At 46.9% G+C, this 21,412-nt stretch overlaps 1 protein-coding gene across 1 annotated transcript; it reads right to left on the reverse strand.

Moving 5' to 3' along the window:
- Positions 1 to 797: 797 nt before the first annotated feature.
- Positions 798 to 16,343, reverse strand: LOC129713494 (neuronal acetylcholine receptor subunit alpha-3-like). Its single transcript, XM_055662556.1, has 6 exons — positions 15,999 to 16,343; positions 15,189 to 15,328; positions 13,076 to 13,120; positions 10,283 to 10,392; positions 5,060 to 6,044; positions 798 to 1,364 (listed from the first exon to the last, which is right to left on the reverse strand). Exons 1-6 carry the CDS (start codon positions 16,162 to 16,164, stop codon positions 1,239 to 1,241), a joined length of 1,572 nt encoding a protein of 523 aa, XP_055518531.1. The 5' UTR covers positions 16,165 to 16,343; the 3' UTR covers positions 798 to 1,238.
- Between the last annotated feature and the right edge of the window lie 5,069 nt (positions 16,344 to 21,412).

A 21,412-nucleotide genomic window follows, 5' to 3' on the forward strand; every position in this document is an offset into this window, starting at 1 on the left:
CTCCAGCACTACAGAAAATCTGCTCCAGAACAGGCAGATGTTATGGACTGTTGGAGAAACTTAGCAGGTCAGGCAGCATCTGTGGAGGGAATGGATGATTTGGATCAGGAGCCTTCTTCATACTCATGGGGTGGGTGTGGGGGTAAAGTCTGGCAAGTGATAGGTGAATACAGGTGAAGGGGGGTGGTGGTTACCAGATGGACAAAATAAATGACAAAGATTGGAGGTGAAAGGCGTCAGATTAGGTCAGAGGAGTGAAATATAAACCTGGGGGAAGGGGTGTGATTTAAGCATCTGCAGTGTCTTGTGTACATTTTCCAGATTATCGAATATTACTCGTACTAAAACCTTCACACAATTTGTTGCACAGTTTTTTTTTTTAGTCAACTGACTAAACAATGCGTGAGCCTTAGCTTAACGGGGAAGCACTGGGTCTGCTTATTTCACTTGGTGACCAACAGTTATGTCTAGTTTGAAGTACAGTTTTGTTTTGTGTTCATGCCAATTGCAACCGGTAATCATGCCCTGACCACAGGTTATTGATTGGAGACGATCAGCCATGATCACAATGAATGTTGGCTCGAAGGGCCGAATGGCCTCCTCCTCCTGCACCTATTTTCTATGTTTCTATCTATGTTTCATGTGGTGCCATTTCCATTTTCCAATGATTTAGAACACACCTACAGTGCCATATTCATTGCCTTGGACAAGTTGTGCTGAAGGGCCTGTTTCCGTGCTGTCCAGCTCTGTGACTATTTTTATTCTTTGGTTCAAACTTTGACTTTATTCCATTTTATTACTTTCATTACACGATCAATGTAGCATTTTCCCAGGTTGCTTAAAGAGTCCCCTTTTCCGCACTCCCCTCACCACTTCTCCTCCCGACCACACCTTCCTTATCACTGGGTCACCGTGACATATTTGAACCACTTTGGTCTTTGTGGCACTTGCTTTCCTGGATTCAAATTAGCATGCATCTCTTATCATTGGGCTTTCTAACTTCAGAACAAGGCAAGCTGAGCACATGCAACAGTAAGTGAAGCCACAAGGAAGATGACAAGCAGTTTGCAGAAATGGCTAATTTTTCTCCACAATCGGTGACTATGCCAGTTCATTCTTTTCTTGCTCCCTGGTCCTCCCCTGCCAACCCCCCCCCACGATCTCCCAGTCTTTTAAGCTTTTTCCTGGATCAATTTTGAAAAGAACCGTCTGTGTTTGCATCTTCGATGCAACCCTGCTCACATCTCGGCGGACATCAGCGGCTGCAGGAAGGAAATTGTTGTTCCCAGGATGCACGTCACGATGAAGATCCAGAGGAAGATCCGATCGATCACCAAGGCAACGTACTTCCAATCATCTTGTACCTGAAGGGAAGGCCCATTAAAACAAAGTTCTGAAGAGATACGACATGTTGCAACACAGTAAAAGGCACAAAGTGCTGGAGTAACTCAGCAGGTCAGGTAGCATCTCTGGAGAATATAGATAGGTGACATTTCAGTTTGGGAATCGAGTGTTCTTTAAACGCTACTAGGGGAACTACAGTACTATTTCTGCTGACTGGTTAGCACACAGCAAAACTTTTTCACTACCTTGGTACACTTGACAATAAACTAAACTCTACACAGGTTTAAAAAAAAACTCTACATGTGTAGAGTAATGTCCTGTCTGCACTGTCCCATTGCACACTGCCAGCCCCATTATACCATCAGTTGGCAAAGCTATGCCCCTGTCCCACTTAGGAAACCTGAACGGAAACCTCTGGAGACTTTGCGCTCCACCCAAGGTTTCCGTGCGGTTCCCGGAGGTTTTTGTCAGTCTCGCTACCTGCTTCCACCACCTGCAACCTCCGGGAACCTCCGGGAACCGCACGGAAACCTTGGGTGGGGCGCAAAGTCTCCAGAGGTTTCTGTTCAGGTTTCCTAAGTAAGGCTCTCACTGCAGGTTATTTGACCCCTAAATTGCCCCATATGAGATGAGACAGTGGGATAATCTAAAACAAGTATGAATGGGTGATCAATTGTCAGCGAGGACTAGGGGGGTGGGGGACTGAGAGCCCACTTCCATGTTCCCGATGTTGGGGGAGTCCAGAACCAGGGCCCACACACAGTTTAAGAATAAGGAGTAAGCCATTTAGAACAGAGACGAGGAAACACTTTTTCTCACAGAGAGTGGTGAGTCTGTGGAATCTGTCTGTCTCGGAGGGCGGTGGAGGCAGGTTCTCTGGATGCTTTCAAGAGAGAGCTAGATAGGGCTCTTAAAAGTAGCGGAGTCAGGGGATATGGGGAGAAGGCAGGAACGGGGTACTGATTGGGGATGACCAGCCATGATCACATTGAATGGCGGTGCTGGCTCAAAGGGTCGAATGGCCTCCTCCTGCACCCATTGTCTGTTGTCTATTGTCTATCATTTTTTTCTCAGCTGATGGAGTGTAATTAGATACAGAGTGAAACTTTACTCCCTTTGCACAGATCCGAATTCAAACCTGCCACCTAGTCTTTGTGGATCCATTCCACAAAGCTAGAAGAGCAAACGGGGGAAATAAAAATTGAAGGATAGTTGCAGTTTCCAAAGCAAGCGTTGTCTGCGGAGGGCGCTCAGCATCGCCAAGGACTGCTCTCACCCCAACCATGGACTGTTTACCCTCCTACCATCCGGGAGGCGCTACAGGTCTCTCCGTTGCCGGACCAGCAGGTCCAGGAACAGCTTCTTCCCTGTGGCTGTAACTCTACTCAACAATGTACCTCGGTGACTGCCAATCACCCCCGGACACTCCTCCCACAGGAAAAATAAGTCTATGACTGTATGCATGTAAATAGATTTATTTATTGAAATCATATTCTATGTCGCTCTTCCAGGGAGATGCTAACTGCATTTCGTTGTCTCTGTACTGTACACTGACAATGACAATTAAATCTGAATCTGATGCCAGCTCAGTGAATTAAAGGCAGGGATTTAAAGATAGCGAGAGACTGCTGAAAGTGATGTGCCATCCTTCACCACCAGATGTCAGCCTGGTCCTGTGGAACTTCACCCATTGCACCAGTTGTCCATGCCTTCAGGACAAACAGTTCTGCATGTCCCAGTCACTCTCCACCCTCTGTGTAAAACACAAATAACGCTACACTTCTTTAAACTTTACCTCTCAAAAGTTTCTTTGACCAACCTTTTGGTCAGGTATCCTGGCATCTCCTCCTGAGGTGATTTGGTGTCAAGTTTTGATTGCTCTCCTATCATGTTACTAGGGGTCACTTTTTCTAGATTGTATCACAGAGGCACAGCTGGTAGAGCTGCTACCCCACAGCGCAGGGATATATGTTCAATCCTGACCTTAGGTGCTGTCTGTGTGGAGTTTGCACATTCTCAATGTGATCATTAGGAGTTTACTCTGTTTGCTCCAGTTTCCTGCCAAATCCCATAGACGTGTGGGTTTGTAGGTTAATTGGCCTCTAAAATTGCCACTGATGTCTATGCAGTGGGAAAGCATAGAACTAGTGTGAACGGGTGATCGAAGGGCAGTGTGGACTCAGTGGGCCGAAAGGCCTGTTTCCATGCTGTATCTCAAAACTGTAAAGTCCATCCCAGCTCTGTGAAAGACCAAGTCAGCTGGTCTCACTCCCCATTGCCCTGCAAGTTATTTACTTTCTAGCAGTGGGCTGGTTCTCCTTTGAATGATTCTGCCACCACTAATATCCCTAGATTGTAGCCATACTAGAAATCGAATATAGGAGCAAAGAGGTCCTTGTACAAAGCCCTAGTGAGACCACACCTGGAGTATTGTGTGCAGTTTTGTTCCCCTAATTTGAGGAAGGACATTCTTGCTATTGAGGGAGTGCAGCGTAGGTTTACAAGCTTAATTCCCGGGATGGCGGGACTGTCATATGCTGAGAGAATGGAGCAGCTGGGCTTGTACACTCTGGAGTTTAGAAGGTTGAGAGGCGATCTCATTGAAACATATAAGATTGCTAAGGGCTTGGACACGCTAGAGGCACGAAACATGTTCCCGGTGTTGGGGGAGTCCAGAACCAGGGGCCACAGTTTAAGAATAAGGAGTAGGCCATTTAGAACGGAGACGAGGAAATACTTTTTCTCACAGAGAGTGGTGAGTCTGTGGAATTCTCTGCCTCAGAGGGCGGTGGAGGCAGTTTCTCTGGATGCTTTCAAGAGAGAGCTAGATAGGGCCCTTAAAGATAGCGGAGTCAGGGGATATGGGGAGAAGGCAGGAATGGGGTACTGATTGGGGATGATCAGCCATGATCACATTGAATGGCGGTGCTGGCTCGAAAGGCCGAATGGCCTGCTTCTGCACCTGTTGTCTATTGTCTATTGGCTTTTGTCATACTCTGCTTAAATAAAACCCATGTCCTCTGGAGTTTTACTCCTCCACCAGTGGGAAAAGTTACTGTCTACTGTTCCTGCACTCTTGGGCCTCTGTGGAGGGAATGGACAGACACAGTGTTTCGGATTGGGACCCTTCTTCAGAGTGACTCTAGTGGGAGGGGAGAAAGCAGGAAAAGAGAGCGTTGGGCAAAGTCGGGCAAGTGAAAGGCGGATACAGATGAGGGGGATGTTGGATTGATGAATGGGTGGAGGAAGTGACAAAGGAGACAAAAAGGGTGTGAGGTGGAAGAGGGGGAAGGAATAAAACGTAAAGCCAGAGGGAGGGACGTGGGTGGAAGGGGATGCAAGATGAGTGTGCAAGGGAGGGGAGATAAAAGAGAAGGCAGGGACTTGGGAATGGGAGATGAATTTGTAAGGGGAGGGAAAGGAGCAGGGTGATTGAGAGGGTGGGGATAGTTGGAGAGGAGATGGGGGTTTTAACAAGAGAGGAGGTGGGGGGTTTAAGAAGGGACTGCAGATGCTGGAAAATCAAAGGTAGACAAAAGTGCTGGAGAAACTCAGTGGGTGCAGCAGCATCTATGGAGCGAAGGAATAGGTGACGATTTGGGCCGAAACCCTAGGTAGGGGGTTATTGCTTGAAACTGGAGAATTCAATGTTCATTCTTTCTTGCCTCTATTTACTAAACATTGAACGCTGAACATTAAGCTCCATGCCTCTCACCTCCTTGTATTCATCCTGCATCTTCATCCGTTCCACTATGTGTGTGATGCTGTCAGCGGCTTTTTGCACCTCCGAAGACGAGACGGAGATTGAAAGCAGAGCATTCAGGGTGTCTGTGCTGAGGCTGTGAGTTAGACCAACGGCAGCGTTCAGGAGCCTCGGCCTGCAACCTCTGCAGCACGTGCATGGCGGGTCCTGGTCGCAGGCTTGCGAGGAAGCGCTGAAGTCGGGCAGCTCGTCGGGGACGTTGGCCGTTGGGCTCCCCGGGGCTTCCCCGTCACCCCCGGGCCTGGCCATGCGCAGGATGCGCGGCAGAGACTTCAGGAAGACGGTTTTCACCCAGCTCGGCATGATGTGGGTGGCGGGACTTCTGTCGTGGATGTTGAGCACAAAGACGGTGATGATGATGGATAGGACCACAAAGATCATGATGAAGAGCAAGTACTCCCCGATGAGTGGGATCACCAAGGAAGTGGACGGCACGCTTTCGGTGATCCCCAGGAGAAACACAGTGAGGGACAGCAGAACGGAGACAGACAGAGTTATCTTCGCACCACTGGCTGAGGGCAACCAGAAAACCAGGACAGTCAGGAACGAGATCATCAAACAAGGGATGATCATGTTGATGGTGTAGTACAGAGGCATCCGTCTGATGTAAATGGAGTAGGTGATGTCTGTGTAGATCTCTTCGCAGCAGTTGTACTTGATGTCATGTTTGTAGCCAGGGGCAGCTATGATGGCCCACTCACCACTCTCCCAGAAGTCCTTCATGTTCATCTCGCTGCCGATCAGGGCCAGGTCAATCTTGGCCTTGTCGTGGGTCCATGATCCAAACTTCATGCTGCAGTTCTGGTAGTCGAAGGGGAAATAGGTCACGTCCATCTTGCAGGAGCTCTTGAAGATGGCCGGTGGGACCCAGGTTACTGTGCCGTTGGACGTCAACAAGACTTTGGCATTGCCGTCCGTTTGGAAATTAGAAACTACACTGCAACATAGAAACATAGAAATAAGGTGCAGTAGGCCATTCAGCCCTTCGAGCCTGTAGCCGAATAGAGTTCCTATTCAATCCTTTATAGAAGCTACAGATGCAACTCTCAGCACATAGAAACATAGAAAATAGATGCAGGAGGAGGCCATTCGGCCCTTCGAGCCTGCACCATCCGCCATTCAATATGATCATGGCTCATCATCCAACTCAGTATCCCATCCCTGCCTTCTCTCCATACCCCCTGATCCCTTCAGCCACAAGGGCCACATCTAGCTCCCTCTTAAATATAGCCAATGAACTGTGTGGCCTCAACTACCTTCTGTGGCAGAGAATTCCACAGATTCACCACTCTCTGTGTGTGAAAAAAAAATGTTTTTCTCATCTCGGTCCTAAAAGATTTCCTCCTTATCCTTAAACTGTGACCCCCTTGTTTTGGACTTCCCCAACATCGGGAACAATCTTCCTGCATCTAGCCTGTCCAACCCCTTAAGAATTTTGTAAGTTTCTATTACGATCCCCCCTTAATCTTCTAAATTCTAGCGAGTACAAGCCGAGTCTATCCAGTCATTCTTCATATGAATGTCCTGACATCCCAGGAATCAGTCTGGTGAACCTTCTCTGTACTCCCTCTATGGCAAGAATGTCTTTCCTCAGATTAGGAGACCAAAACTGTACGCAATACTCCAGGTGTGGTCTCACCAAGACCCTGTACAACTGCTCCTTTCGTTGATCGATCCATTTTTCAAGGATCGACTTTCCTTGATCTTTTATGCAAGAAGCTGGATGTGTACACACAACTATCCTGTACCCACACTGTGCACTCATCACCACTTTCACCTTCTGACAACTGCAGACATGTGTCGGCCATCAAGGCTGCCTGCAAGGATAACCTTACTTTGGGCGTAGCCTGCTCGTGGATTGCCGACTGCACCAAAGTGAAACTTGTACCCCCTGGTGCACTGAACAAGATTTAAACCTTTGGCTTTCTGACTCCAGTGGCAAGACTTCTACAACCTAATACGTCAAATAATGCCATCAAATCAATATGTATAACAGATTAGAATTGCTTATCCATGAAATGGATGCCCAGCCTCATTAAATGCACAGTTCATGGAGAATAAATTATTGATTTTAATTTGAATTAATGTCCCCATAAATTTTGCACCACTCCAATCCAATCCTGGCAGTATTTTTCCTGGATGGTTTAAGTCAAAATACATTTAGTGATTGAAGGAGAGAATATAACGATGGTTTGAATGCAGCAAGGGGTCTGATGGAATCAGGAGAGACTGCAGATGCTATGTGTACTAAGTTACAGAGAAAGGTTGAACAAGTTAGGGCTTTATTCTTTGGAGCGCAGAAGGTTAAGGGAGGACTTGATAGAGGTTTTTAAAATGATGAGAGGGATAGACGGAGTTGACGTGGATAAGCTTTTCCCACTGAGAGTAGGGAAGATTCAAACAAGGGGACATGACTTGAGAATTAAGGGACTGAAGTTTAGGGGTAACATGAGGGGGAACTTCTTTACTCAGAGAGTGGTAGCTGTGTGGAATGAGCTTCCAGTGAAGGTGGTGGAGGCAGGTTCGTTTTTATCATTTAAAAATAAATTGGATAGTTATATGGATGGGAAGGGAATGGAGGGTTATGGTCTGAGCGCAGGTATATGGGACTAGGGGAGATTATGTGTTCGGCACGGACTAGAAGGGTCGAGATGGCCTGTTTCCGTGCTGTAATTGTTATGTGGTTATATGGTTATGCTGGAATTTTGAGCAAAGAACAACGTACAACTCAGCAGGACGGGCAGCATCTGTGGAGGGAATGGACAAGTTGGGAGTCTTCCTCTGATGGAGAAGGGGGGGGGGGGGGTGAAAGCTGGAAAAGAGAGGTGTAGGTGGGGCAAAACCTGGCAAGTGATAGGTGGAGACAACTTTCTTCCCATAATCCCATCAGTCTGAAGAAGGGTCCCACTGGAAGTGTTGTCTCTCCATTCCCACCACAGTTGCCACCTGATGGACTGTCCCTGCAGCACCAAGTTTATTTGCAGAGCCAATGACCTCCAAACAACCATTGCAAGAAAACTCAAAAGATTAGAAGAAGATTTCCAACGAGAGTAATTTTGTAATTCTCCCTAATGGCCCCGTCCCACTGTACGAGTTCATTCCAAGAGCTCTCCCGAGTTTGCCCTGATTCCAACTCGGAGATTTACGGTAATGGCCACTCGTCGGTACTCGGGGCTCTCGTGGACATTTTTCAACTTGTTGAAAAATCTTCACCAGTCTTCCCGTGCTTACCTGCCGTTAGCGAGTCTTCCCGAGTACCTGCCGTTAGCGTAACGAGCCGCTAAGAGACGTCCCCGAGCTCCGACGTACCCGCTATGTGCTTACCATGAGTTTGATTTTTTTTAAACTCGGGAGAGCTCTTGGAATGAACTCGTACCATGGGACAGGGCTATAAACCTACCTGATCTCCCGGTTGCTAAACACTTTAACTCCACCTCCCATTCCCACACTGACCTTTCTGTCCAGAGCCTCCTCCATTGTAAGTGAGGCCCAGCGTAAATTGGAGGAACAGCACCTCATATTTCGCCTGGGCAGCTTACACCCCAGCGGTATGAACATTGATTTCTCTAACTTCAAGTAACCCTTGCTTTCTCTCTCTCTCCATCCCTCCCCCGTCCCAGTTCTCCGACCAGTCTTACTGTCTCCGACTACATTTTATCTCTGTTTCCATTGTTGTTAACTTCTCCCAGCTCACAATGATCTATTGGGCATTTTCTTTGATCTCCATCCCCTTTGTCCTGTTTTCACACCTTGCACTTCCTTATCTATGTATCTCCCTCTCTCCTAACATCAGTCTGAAGAAGGGTTTCAATCCAAAACGTCAGCCATTCCTTCTCTCTGGAGAGAGATAAAAGTGCTGGGGAAACTCAGCGGGTACGGCAGCATCTATGGAGCGAAGGAAATAGGCAACGTTTCGGGCCGAAACCCTTCTTCAGACTTCTCTCCGGAGATACTGCCTGTCCCGCTGAGTTGCTCCAGCATTTTGGGTCTATCTGTCCGAGAGTAATTTCAATGCATTCTCATTGAAGGATTAATTTTGTTCAAAGGGCTTGACCTACTTTCTGTCTCTTGCTTTGTCTTTCTGCTCTCCAAGCCCAGCGAGTACATTTCATACATATCGTTAAACAAGGATAAAACTCTTCAGAGAAGCTACCCGCTACCATGGAGTGCCACGGTACTGATTTGGGGAAGGACTGAGGGGTGTAGAAGAGAGGTGAAAGGGACTTTGCTATCCCATCAGCAATTGGATCGCCCCAAAATATATGTTGAGTTGCGTTAAGTCATGGGTTAGAATAACCACAGGTGACCTCTCACAAGTGACCCCTGTTGCGGTGACATTTCAAGACCATACGGCCTATGGTCATGAGAGGTCTCCAAAGAGGCGTAGGGTCTTTCTGGTCACCGCTGAATTTTCAACATGTTGAAGATTTCGCCGACCAGCGATCCCAGCACATTAAAGGGCCTGTCCCACTTACGGGACCTTTAAACATAGAAACATAGAAATTAGGTGCAGGAGTAGGCCATTCGGCCCTTCGAGCCTGCACCGCCATTCAATATGATCATGGCTGATCATCCAACTCAGTATCCCGTACCTGCCTTCTCTCCATACCCCCTGATCCCCTTAGCCACAAGGGCCACATCTAACTCCCTCTTAAATATAGCCAATGAACTGTGGCCTCAACTACCCTCTGTGGCAGAGAGTTCCAGAGATTCACCACTCTCTGTGTGAAAAAAGTTCTTCTCATCTCGGTTTTAAAGGATTTCCCCCTTATCCTTAAGCTGTGACCCCTTGTCCTGGACTTCCCCAACATCGGGAACAATCTTCCTGCATCTAGCCTGTCCAACCCCTTAAGAATTTTGTAAGTTTCTATAAGATCCCCTCTCAATCTTCTAAATTCTAGAGAGTATAAACCAAGTCTATCCAGTCTTTCTTCATAAGACAGTCCTGACATCCCAGGAATCAGTCTGGTGAACCGTCTCTGCACTCCCTCTATGGCAATAATGTCCTTCCTCAGATTTGGAGACCAAAACTGTACGCAACTTTACAGGCGACTGCCGGCACACGTCATAGGCCGTTGAAAATTCAGCGGCGTGGGCGTTGTATCTCTGTGTCTCTAAACGTAGGCAAGCATTATACAGTCGACCAGGGCCCGGGGACATGCTGACATTTCTTACTTGTTGTACAAGATAATGTCTGGTTTCCAGATCGTGTTGGAAGGAACTCTGATGAAGTCAACGCCTTCGTATTCCGCTGGATCCCATCTTAACTTGTAATCGTTCCAAATCTGGGACAGATGATAAAGATGAACAGCTTAGATGGGGCATCTTGGACAAGTAATACCACATATTGAAGGATTGAAAAATGTCAACAAAATAGAGAGAGTACAGAGGAGATTTACTAGAATGTTGCCTGGGTTTCAGCAACTAAGTTACAGAGAAAGGTTGAACAAGTTTGAGTATAGAAGCTGGGATGTAATGTTAAAATTGTACAAAGCATTGGTGAGACCACATCTGGAGTATGGTGTACAATTTTGGTCGCCCAATTATAGGAAGGATGTCAACAAAATAGAGAGAGTACAGAGGAGATTTACTAGAATGTTGCCTGGGTTTCAACAACTAAGTTACAGAGATAGGTTGAATAAGTTAGGTCTTTATTCTCTGGAGCGCAGAAGGTTTAAGGGGGGACTTGATAGAGGTCTTTAAAATGATGAGAGGGATAGACAGAGTTGATGTGGACAAGCTTTTCCCTTTGAGAGTAGGGAAGATTCATACAAGAGGACATGACTTCAGAATTAAGGGACAGAAGTTTAGGGGTAATATGAGGGGGAACTTCTTTACTCAGAGAGTGGTAGCGGTGTGGAATGAGCTTCCAGTGGAAGTGGTGGAGGCAGGTTCATTGGTATCATTGAAAAATAAATTGGATAGGCATATGGATGAGAAGGGAATGGAGGGTTATGGTATGAGTGCAGGCAGGTGGGACTAAGGGGAAAAAAAAGTTGTTCGGCACGGACTTGTAGGGCCGAGATGGCCTGTTTCCGTACTGTAATTGTTATATGGTTATATGGTTAAGTTAGGTCTTTATTCTTTGGAGTGCGGAGGGTTAAGGGGGAACTTGATAGAGGTCTTTAAAATGATGAACTTTTGTCTACCTTCCATGTACCTGTCTGATTGTCCCTTAGAGGATGTTATTGTTCCATATACCCACCACCCTCTGTGTGAAAAAGTTGTCCCCCAGGTTCCTATTCAATCTTTTGTGTTTAAGAGGGAACTGCAGATGCTGGAGAATCGAAGGTTACACAAAAAAGCTGGAGAAACTCAGCGGGTGCAGCAGCATCTATGGAGCGAAGGAAATAGGCAACGTTTCGTCCCGAAACCCTTCGGGTTTCGACCCAAAACGTTGCCTATTTCCTTTGGGTTTCGGCCCGAAACGTTGCCTATTTCCTTCGCTCCATAGATGCTGCTGCACCCGCTGAATTTCTCCAGCTTTTTTGTGTAACCTCCTATTCAATCTTTCCCTTTTCACCTTATTCCTATGCGTATGCCTTCACCTTAAGCCTATGCTTACCCTGGGGAACATGGATAGATGACGTTTTGGATCAGACTTCAATAAAATATGAGAACGGAGACACAATAGATGCTGGAATCTTGAGCAAACAAGGAAGTGCCGGAAGAACTCAAGGGCCTGTCCCACTTGGATGTCATTTGCGAGTAATTTACGCGATATCACTTGCGCGTCAGAACACACGACGCGCTCGTCGTGACACGCACGTGATGCGCGCATGGTGCACATTACACGTGTATGGTGCGCGGTGACATAGGCAGTGACACGTGGTCGTGCCACAGCGCCCTTGGACTTTGGGATGTACAAAATCTTCGCACGCCATCTGCGTGACACGCTAATGACAGCCAAGTGGGACAGGCCCTTCAGCAAGTCAAGTAGCATCTGTGGAGGGGAATGGGCAGACAACATTTAGGGTAGGGAGTTTAAGAAGGAACTGTACTGTGCAGATGCTGGAAAATCGAAGGTACACAAAATTGCTGGAGAAATTCAGCGGGTGCAGCAGCATCTATGGAGCGAAGGAAATAGGCAACGTTTCGGGACGAAACCCTTCCTCAGACCCTTTCCAAGTCTGAGTTCCTCCAGCAGTTTGTTTTTCACTTCCTGCACCCAAGGGTGTTCCCCATTACTGACAATTCCCTATCATTTCTTCACCACCTCCCCAGCTGATTTTGCCCCCGGTAGCAAAACAGACTCAAAGCTCCCTACCCGATCCCTCCTGCCCACTGATAACATCAGCCGGTTATATGACGATCATTTGGTACAATATAACCATATAACATATAACAATAACAGCACGGAAACAGACCATCTCGGCCCTACAAGTCCGTGCCGAACAAATTTTTTTCCCCTTAGTCCCACCTGCCTGCACTCATACCATAACCCTCCATTCCCTTCTCATCCATATGCCTATCCAAGTTATTTTTAAATGATACCAATGAACCTGCCTCCACCACTTCCACTGGGAGCTCATTCCACACCGCTACCACTCTCTGAGTAAAGAAGTTCCCCCTCATATTACCCCTAAACTTCTGTCCCTCAATTCCGAAGTCATGTCTCTTGTTTGAATCTTCCCTATTCTCAAAGGGAAAAGCTTGTCCACATCAACTCTGTCTATCCCTCTCATCATTTTAAAGACCTCTATCAGGTCCCCCCTTAACCTTCTGCGCTCCAGAGAATAAAGACCTAACTTATTCAACCTATCTCTGTAACTTAGTTGTTGAAACCCAGGCAACATTCTAGTAAATCTCCTCTGTACTCCCTCTATTTTTAGATATGTTAATACAAGTTAATACAAGTACCAATTAAATATTTAGCAAAAAACGCCAGCTATTCACTCTCGCTCTCTGTCACATAAACAAACAAGTCGGTGTCGACCCACCCACTCACTCCCAACACGGCATTCTCACATGTTTCAGCCAGAGGTTTGACTCCATAATTTGATTGACTTCATCCTGTAACAAATCAGGCAGAAACATGTTAGGGTTGTTGTCATCGGTACAGGAAGGCTCAGTAAACAAAAACACAACATCTGATCAAGAGATGTGGATGCAGCCCTGTGCATCACACAGGCCAGCGTTCCCACCATCAGACCCAGCTGCACTTTACTACGCTGCCTCGGGAAGACAGGCAACATTATCAAGGACCTTTCCCTCTTCTCCCCTCTCGTGTTGGGTAGGAGATACAAATATGGAAGGCCTAGATAGCGTGGATGTGGAGAGGATGTTTCCACTAGTGGGAGAGTCTAGGACCAGAGAGGCCTCAGGAAAAAAAGGATGTACCTTCGGAAAGGAGACGAGGATGAATTTCTTTAGTCAGAGGGTGGTGAATCTGTGGAATTCATTGCCACAGAAGGTTGTGGTGGCCAAGACAATGGATATTCTTACGGTGAAGATTGATGGATTTTTCATTAATACGGGTGTCAGGGAGAAGGCAGGAATGAGAGGAAACTATAGATCAACCATGATTGAACAGGGGAGTAGATTTGATGGGCTGAATGGCGTTCTCCTATAATCTAGGGTGATCTTCCAACCTACCACATTGTGGTCCCTGCACTTTTACAGTGTAACTGTAATGTGGGAACATTATATTTGACCACATAACATGCATTGCCACTGTATCTCAGTATAGGTGACAATAATAAGCATGTATGAGTGCCAATGTGGTCACAGGCAGAACAGGCAAGTTCTAATGTACAGATTATTCTCATTTTTATTGGCAATACCAGCAGCCAGTTTGCAATCAGTAACTTTCCACAAGTAGTAACTGGAACAGTTAATTGTCCTTCAAATTAATATATTAGGCAGTGGTTGAGTTCAGTGTTTATAAGGAACTGCAGATGCTGGAAAATCGAAGGTAGACAAAAATGCTGGAGAAACTCAGCGGGTGCAGCAGCATCTATGGAGCGAAGGAAATAGGCAACTTTTCGGGTCGAAACCCAAAGGGTTTCGACCCGAAACGTTGCCTATTTCCTTTAGGTTTCGTCCAGAAACGTTGCCTATTTCCTTTGGGTTTCGTCCCGAAACGTTGCCTATCTCCTTCGCTCCATAGATGCTGCTGCACCCGCTGAGTTTCTCCAGCATTTTTGTCCACCTACCATCTTAGAGATAGTTGCGGCAGAACTGAGGCACAGGCAGCCAGCGATGGAAATGAATGAAAGGAATGGGAGGAGACGGCAAGGGCTAACAAAATTGGGAGAATTCAATGTTCATGCCCCCAGGATGCAGACTCCCCAGGTGCTGCTCCTCCAATTTCCGGTGTTGCTCCCTCCGGCCATGGAGGAGACTCAGGACAGAGAGGTCGGATTGGGAATGGGAGGGGGAGTTGAAGTGCTGAGCCACCAGGAGGTCAGGTTGGTTATTGCTAGATTAGATACTGTTATTTGTTTTTAAATCTCTGAATGGGCTCGCCCCGCCTTACCTCTCTGAGCTGCTCCACCCATACGCTCCTGCCCGGTCCCTCAGGTCAGCTGGTCAGCTGCTCCTGGAGGTACCGAGGTCTAGTCGGAGGCTCAGAGGGGATAGAGCCTTCTCTGTTGCTGCTCCGGCACTCTGGAACACCCTGCCGTTGCACATCAGACAGGCCCCCTCACTGTCCATCTTCAAATCCAGTGTTAAAACACATTTGTACTCCCTGGCTTTTGACCATGCCTGAGGCTTTGCTTCTGTTTGTGGTGTTTTTGATGTTTCTTTATTTTACATGTCTTTTCCTACTATTTCTTTTGATTGTTATTTTTGGTGTGTATTAACTTTTTTGTCAATGATTAGTGATGTGCAGCACTTTGTTGCAGCTATGTTTGTTTTTAAAGTGCTCTATAAATAAAATTATTATTATTATTATTATTATTATTGCGGACCGAGCGGAGGTGTTGGGCGAAACGATCGCCAAGCCTCCGCTTGGTCTCACCGATGTAGATCAACTGACATCTAGAGTGCAGTGTTATGCTTGTGGTTTGAATGTACAGTACTCGTGTATAGTTTGATTTATCGATAATAATAATGAAAGGATAGCAGGTTACTGTACCACTTTGATGAGCTGAGACAGAGACACCTCAAACTGCACGATGACTGGATCGTACACATTCTTCACGGGCCGAATGCTCTTACTGTAGTTCCCGAAGAGTTTGGCGAAGAGTCTATTCTCCCCTTCGAAGGTCAGACCACCTTTCGTAGAAACATAGAAACACAGAAAAACAGGTGCAGGAGTAGGCCATTCGGCCCTTCGAGCCAGCTCCATCATTCAATATGATCATGGCTGATCATCTAAAATCAGTACCCCATTCTTGCTTCTTCCGCCCCCCCCCCCCCCCCCCATATCCCTTTAGCCCCAAGAGATAAATCTAACTCTCTCTTGAAAACATCCAGTGAATTGGCCACCACTGCCTTCTGTGGCAGCGAGGGGAGCAGCGATTACTTTCGTTTAACCCGGTATAAAACTGACACTGTGCAGGAAGAGAAAGAGAGAGACCCTCAGGGACATATTTCTTACTTGTTTGGGTAAGATCTCACAAGCATATTCATGGGCAGTGCAGTTAAGGAGTCTTAAGTGTGTTGGAAGCAACTGCAGATGCTGGTTTACACCGAAGATAGACACAAGATGCTGGAGTAACTCAGCGGGACAGGCAGCCACTCTGGGGGGAAGGGTTAGGTGAAGAAGGGCCTCGACACCTATTCCTCTTAAGAGACGCTGCCTGTCCCGCTGAGTTACTCCAGCGTTTTGTGCCTGTTTATGGAGTCTTGTGTCAGGCTTGAAATTGAAACTCCGAACTTAGGTTCGCAGGGGATGGTTATTTAAAGGGCAGGTTAGAACCTATCTGCCACAAGTTGGACTAACCTCTGAGCAGTAGAAGCAGCAACAAGCCGCCCAGCGGCGCCGCCCGCTCGCCTCCCATCCAGTGCTGAAAGGACAGCGCCCGGAGCCAGCGCTGCTCCCCGAGTCTCGGCTCAGTGTGAAACTCGGGCCATGGAGCGTCAGCATCAGAGGCGGAGCAGGTACACATGTGCCAGCCTCCCTCCCTCTATACCCAGACACACAAGTCAAGTCAAGTCTATTTGTCACATACACATACGAGATGTGCAGTGGAATGAAAGTGGCAATGCTCGCGGACTTTGTGCAAAAAGACAAACAACAAAACAACCAAACAAACTATAAACACAATCATAACACACATATTCCTTTACATAATAAATAATTATCATTGAGTATAGAAGCTGGGATGTAATGTTAAAATTGTACAAGGCATTGGTGAGACCAAATCTGGAGTCTGGTGTACAATTTTGGTCGCCCAATTATAGGAAGGATGTCAACAAAATAGAGAGAGTACAGAGGAGATTTACTAGAATGTTGCCTGGGTTTCAACAACTAAGTTACAGAGATAGGTTGAATAAGTTAGGTCTTTATTCTCTGGAGCGCAGAAGGTTAAGGGGGGACTGATAGAGGTCTTTAAAATGATGAGAGGGTTGGACAGAGTTGATGTGGACAAGCTTTTCCCACTGAGAATAGGGAAGATTCAAACAAGAGGACATGACTTCAGAATTAAGAGACAGAAGTTTAGGGGTAATATGAGGGGGAACTTCTTTACTCAGAGAGTGGTAGCGGTGTGGAATGAGCTTCCAGTGGAAGTGGTGGAGGCAGGTTCATTGGTATCATTGAAAAATAAATTGGATAGGCATATGGATGAGAAGGGAATGGAGGGTTATGGTATGAGTGCAGGCAGGTGGGACTAAGGGGAAAAAAAAAATTTGTTCGGCACGGACTTGTAGGGCCGAGATGGCCTGTTTCCGTGCTGTAATTGTTATATGGTTATATGGTTATAATGGAAGGAAAAACGTTCTGTAGAGTTAGTCCCTGGTGAGATAGGCGTTTACAGTCCGAATTGCCTCTGGGAAGAAACTCCTTCTCAACCTCTCCGTTCTCACCGCATGGCAACGGAGGCGTTTGCCTGACCGTAGCAGCTGGAACAGTCCGTTGTAGGGGTGGAAGGGGTCTCCCGTGATTTTATTTGCTCTGGAGTTGCACCTCCTGTTGTATAGTTCCTGCAGGGGGGCGAGTGAAGTTCCCACAGTGCGTTCGGCCGAACGCACTACTCTCTGCAGAGCCTTCTTGTCCTTGGCAGAGCAATTCCCAAACCAGATGGTAATGTTCCCGGACAAGATGCTTTCCACCGCCGCTGCGTAGAAGCACTGGAGGATCCTCGGAGACACAAGGAACTACACAAGGAAGAATCCCGTCCTGAATTGTCGCCTGTTTAAGAAGGAACTGTGCAGATGCTGGAAAATCGAAGGTAGACAAAAATGCTGGAGGAACTCAGCAGGTGCAGCAGCATCTATGGAGCGAAGGAAATAGGCAACGTTTCGGGACAAAACCCAAAGGAAATAGGCAACGTTTCGGGTCGAAACCCAAAGGAAATAGGCAACGTTTCGGGTCGAAACCCGAAGGGTTTCGGGACGAAACGTTGCCTATTTCCTTCGCTCCTTAGATGCTGCTGCACCCGCTGAGTTTCTCCAGCATTTTTGTGGTCTTCCGAATTGTCACCTCCCTCTAGAGATGCTGCCTGACCGTCTGAATATAAAATCCTCAAGGGGTTGGACAGGCTAGTAGCAGGAAACCCAATATCCCTGCCTTCTCCAAGGGACATGGGGGAGAAGGCAGGAACGGGGGTACTGATTGGGGATGATCAGCCATGATCACATTGAATGGCGGTGCTGGATCGAAGGGCCGAATGGCCTACTCCTGCACCTGTTGTCTATTGTCTATTGTCGTCCAACATGTTGACAGAATAGGTGCATCGTGTCATCGCATCCAGGGATCGCCACAGGAGGCTTCTGTCATGAGCCCCTAATGGTCTAAACGTGGACTAGACTAATGTTGAGCAAATGGTCAGCCTGAGGAGCGCCTTCAGCAACAGATTGGTTCCACCAAGATGCCAGCACAGAACGCCACAGGAGATCCTTCTTCCCCGTGGCTATCAAACTGTACAACATCTCCCCCTTCTGTCGTGGGGTTGGACTGACTGGTGCAGCAGCATCTATGGAGCGAAGGAAATAGGCAACGTTTCGTCCCGAAACCCTTTGGGTTTCGACCCGAAACGTTGCCTATTTCCTTCGCCCCATAGATGCTGCTGCACCCGCTGAGTTTCTCCAGCTTTTTTGTGTAACCACTGAACTCTAGATGTCAGCTGATCTACATCGGTGAGACCAAGCGGAGCTTGTGTTTGTACCTTGTGTTTTATGAGTGTTGGCAGACCAACTTCCCTCCTGGGAAAAATGAAATAGTATCGTATCATATTGTAATAGAAGTGGTTGCTTGCCAATTTCCAAAGCAGCTCTCTTAAGTGTCTTGTGGTGGTGAAACTGGCCCATTGTGTTCTTAGAAGACAATGCTGTCTGATTACTGAAGGGTGGGGAGGGGGGAGGGGGGATGGGGGGGGGGGGTAAAATGTAAACAGGTTTTATTTCAAGAACAATTTTTTTTTTAATTTGATAAAAATGTATGGGACCGAGATGAGGAAAACATTTTTCACACAGAGAGTGGTGAATCTGTGGAATTCCCTGCCACAGAATGTAGTTGAGGCCACACAGTTCATTGGCTATATTTAAGAGGGAGTTAGATGTGGTCCTTGTGGCTAAAGGGATCAGGGGGTATGGAGAGAAGGCAGGGATGGGATACTGAGTTGGATGATCAGCCATGATGATATTGAATGGCGGTGCAGGCTCGAAGGGCCGAATGGCCTACTCCTGCACCTATTTCCTATGTTTCTATGTTTATGTATTTTTCTCTCTCGTGGACAAGTTACATATTGTGTAACGCCGGCTCTCCTGCTGACTCTCTCTTTCTATCTGGGAACAGACAATGATTCAGACAATGGCGTTTTAGTCGACATTACTGCAGACTGCAGTGGTATAACACGGCTAATAAATCCCAGTAATTTACACAGTCCCTGCTCCTCGAGGCAAAACCATGTCACATACAGCACTGTAGACGCAGAGCCTGCTCTTGCGAAATATTAAACACTGAATACAAGATCTGTTGTTATTCCCTGTGAACCTTAGCTTGGATCAATGATGCTTCAAGCCCAGGGGCACTGGGGAGGTCTTTAAAAAAAAAAAAAATTTAATTATTATTTTAAAAAAAATTAAAAGCATTGTCCATACATCTTAATCATGATATGCAACATAATACATTCCGTGTACAACTTCTCTTTTTTAAAAAACTTTAAGCTGTAATAGACAAAGAGAAGGGAAAGAGGGGAAGAATGGGGATAGTAGAGAACTGTAGTCCGCAGTGGTTGGCGTTAAATGAACGATGAGCTCGTTTTTAATCAACTCATGTTTGCCATCCAGAAAATTAGCACTAATTGCCAGAGAATGATCAGCCATACGATCACAATGAATGGCGGTGCTGGCTCTGAAGGGCCAAATGGCCTCCTCTCCTGCACCTATTGTCCATGTTGCTACCCCACAGATCCGTCAGTGTTGTCCTGTGTTTTTAAGGAATATTGCTGGGATTATAATGCATCGTGCAGAAAAAAAAAAAAAAAAAAAAAAAGTCTACCTCTGTTGCCTTTTGTCACATCAGGATATCTCAAAGTGATCTACAGCCAGTCGTGGGCTGTGGTGAGTGTTGCAAGCATAGAATCATAGAAACATAGACAACAGGTGCAGGAGTACGCCATTCGGCCCTTCGAGCCTGCACCGCCATTCAATATGATCATGGCTGATCATCCAACTCAGTATCCCATCCCTGCCTTCTCTCCATACCCCCTGATCCCTTTAGCCACAAGGGCCACATCTAACTCTCTCTTAAATATAGCCAATGAACTGTGTGGCCTCAACTACCTTCTGTGGCAGAGAGTTCCAGAGATTCACCACTCTCTGTGTGTGAGAAAAAATGTTTTTCTCATCTCACCTCAGTCCTAAAAGATTTCCCCCTTATCCTTAAACTGTGTGACCCCTTGTCCTGGACTCCCCCAACATCGGGAACAATCTTCCTGCATCTAGCCTGTACAACCCCTTAAGAATTTTGTACGTTTCTATAAGATTTGCCCTCAATCTTCTAAATTCTAGCGAGTACAAGCCGAGTCTATCCAGTCTTTCTTCATATGGAAGTCCTGACATCCCAGTTTCTATAAGATCCTCCCTCAAGCTTCTAAATTCTAGCAACATTGGGAATCATTTTTGTACAACCAGCTCCCGCAGATGCCATTGAGTAAATGACTGGATGATGTGTTTAAGAAGGAACTGCAGGAGCTGGAAAATCGAAGGTAGACAAAAATGCTGGAGAAACTCAGCGGGTGCTAGCACAGAACGCCACAGGAGATCCTTCTTCCCCGTGGCTATCAAACTGTACAACATCTCGTACCCTTCTGTCGTGGGGTTGGACTGACTGGTGCAGTAGCATCTATGGAGCGAAGGAAATAGGCAACGTTTCGTACCATTCTTGGTGTGTGTAGACAAAAATGCTGAGGAAACTCAGCGGGTGCAGCAGCATCTATGGAGCGAAGGAAATAGACAACGTTTCGTCCCGAAACCCTTCGGGTTTTGACCCGAAACGTTGCCTATTTCCTTTGGGTTTCGTCCCGAAACGTTGCCTATCTCCTTCGCTCCATAGATGCTGCTGCACCCGCTGAGTTTCTCCAGCATTTTTGCGTACCAAATGACTGGACGGTCTCTGTTAGTTGAAGGATATTTAATGACCAGAACATTCGGGATATCTTCGCTGTTCTTCAATGGAGGGACCTTTAGTATCTATCACTAGGGATAGACACAGCCTCTATTGATCCTCTCAGCTGAAAGATAAAACCTCGGACTGTACAACATTCACAGAGCGGTCGACTGGCAGGCCAGCCTGAATGTTGAATTGAGTCGAATTAAGAGATGCAGCGGGGGAAACGGGTACATCAGCCCACCGGGTCCATGCTGGCCATCGATCACGCATGCACACACACTAGTTCTATGCATTCCCCACTTCCTTACACATCATGGGCAAATTACCGAGGCCAATTAGCCAACAAACCAACACCATTTGTGGAATGTGGGACGAAACCGGAGCACATAGAAACATAGAAACATAGGTGCAGGAGGAGGCCATTCAGCCCCTTTGAACCAGCATCGCCATTCATTGTGATCATGGCTGATCGTCCCCTATCAATAACCCGTGCCTGCCTTCTCCCCACATCCCTTGACTCCACTAGCCCCGAGAGCTCTATCTAACTCTCTCTTAAATCCATCCAGTGACTTGGCCTCCAC

The sequence above is a fragment of the Leucoraja erinacea genome, chromosome 36 (genome assembly GCF_028641065.1).
Source record: "Leucoraja erinacea ecotype New England chromosome 36, Leri_hhj_1, whole genome shotgun sequence".
Lineage (NCBI taxonomy): Eukaryota > Metazoa > Chordata > Chondrichthyes > Rajiformes > Rajidae > Leucoraja > Leucoraja erinaceus.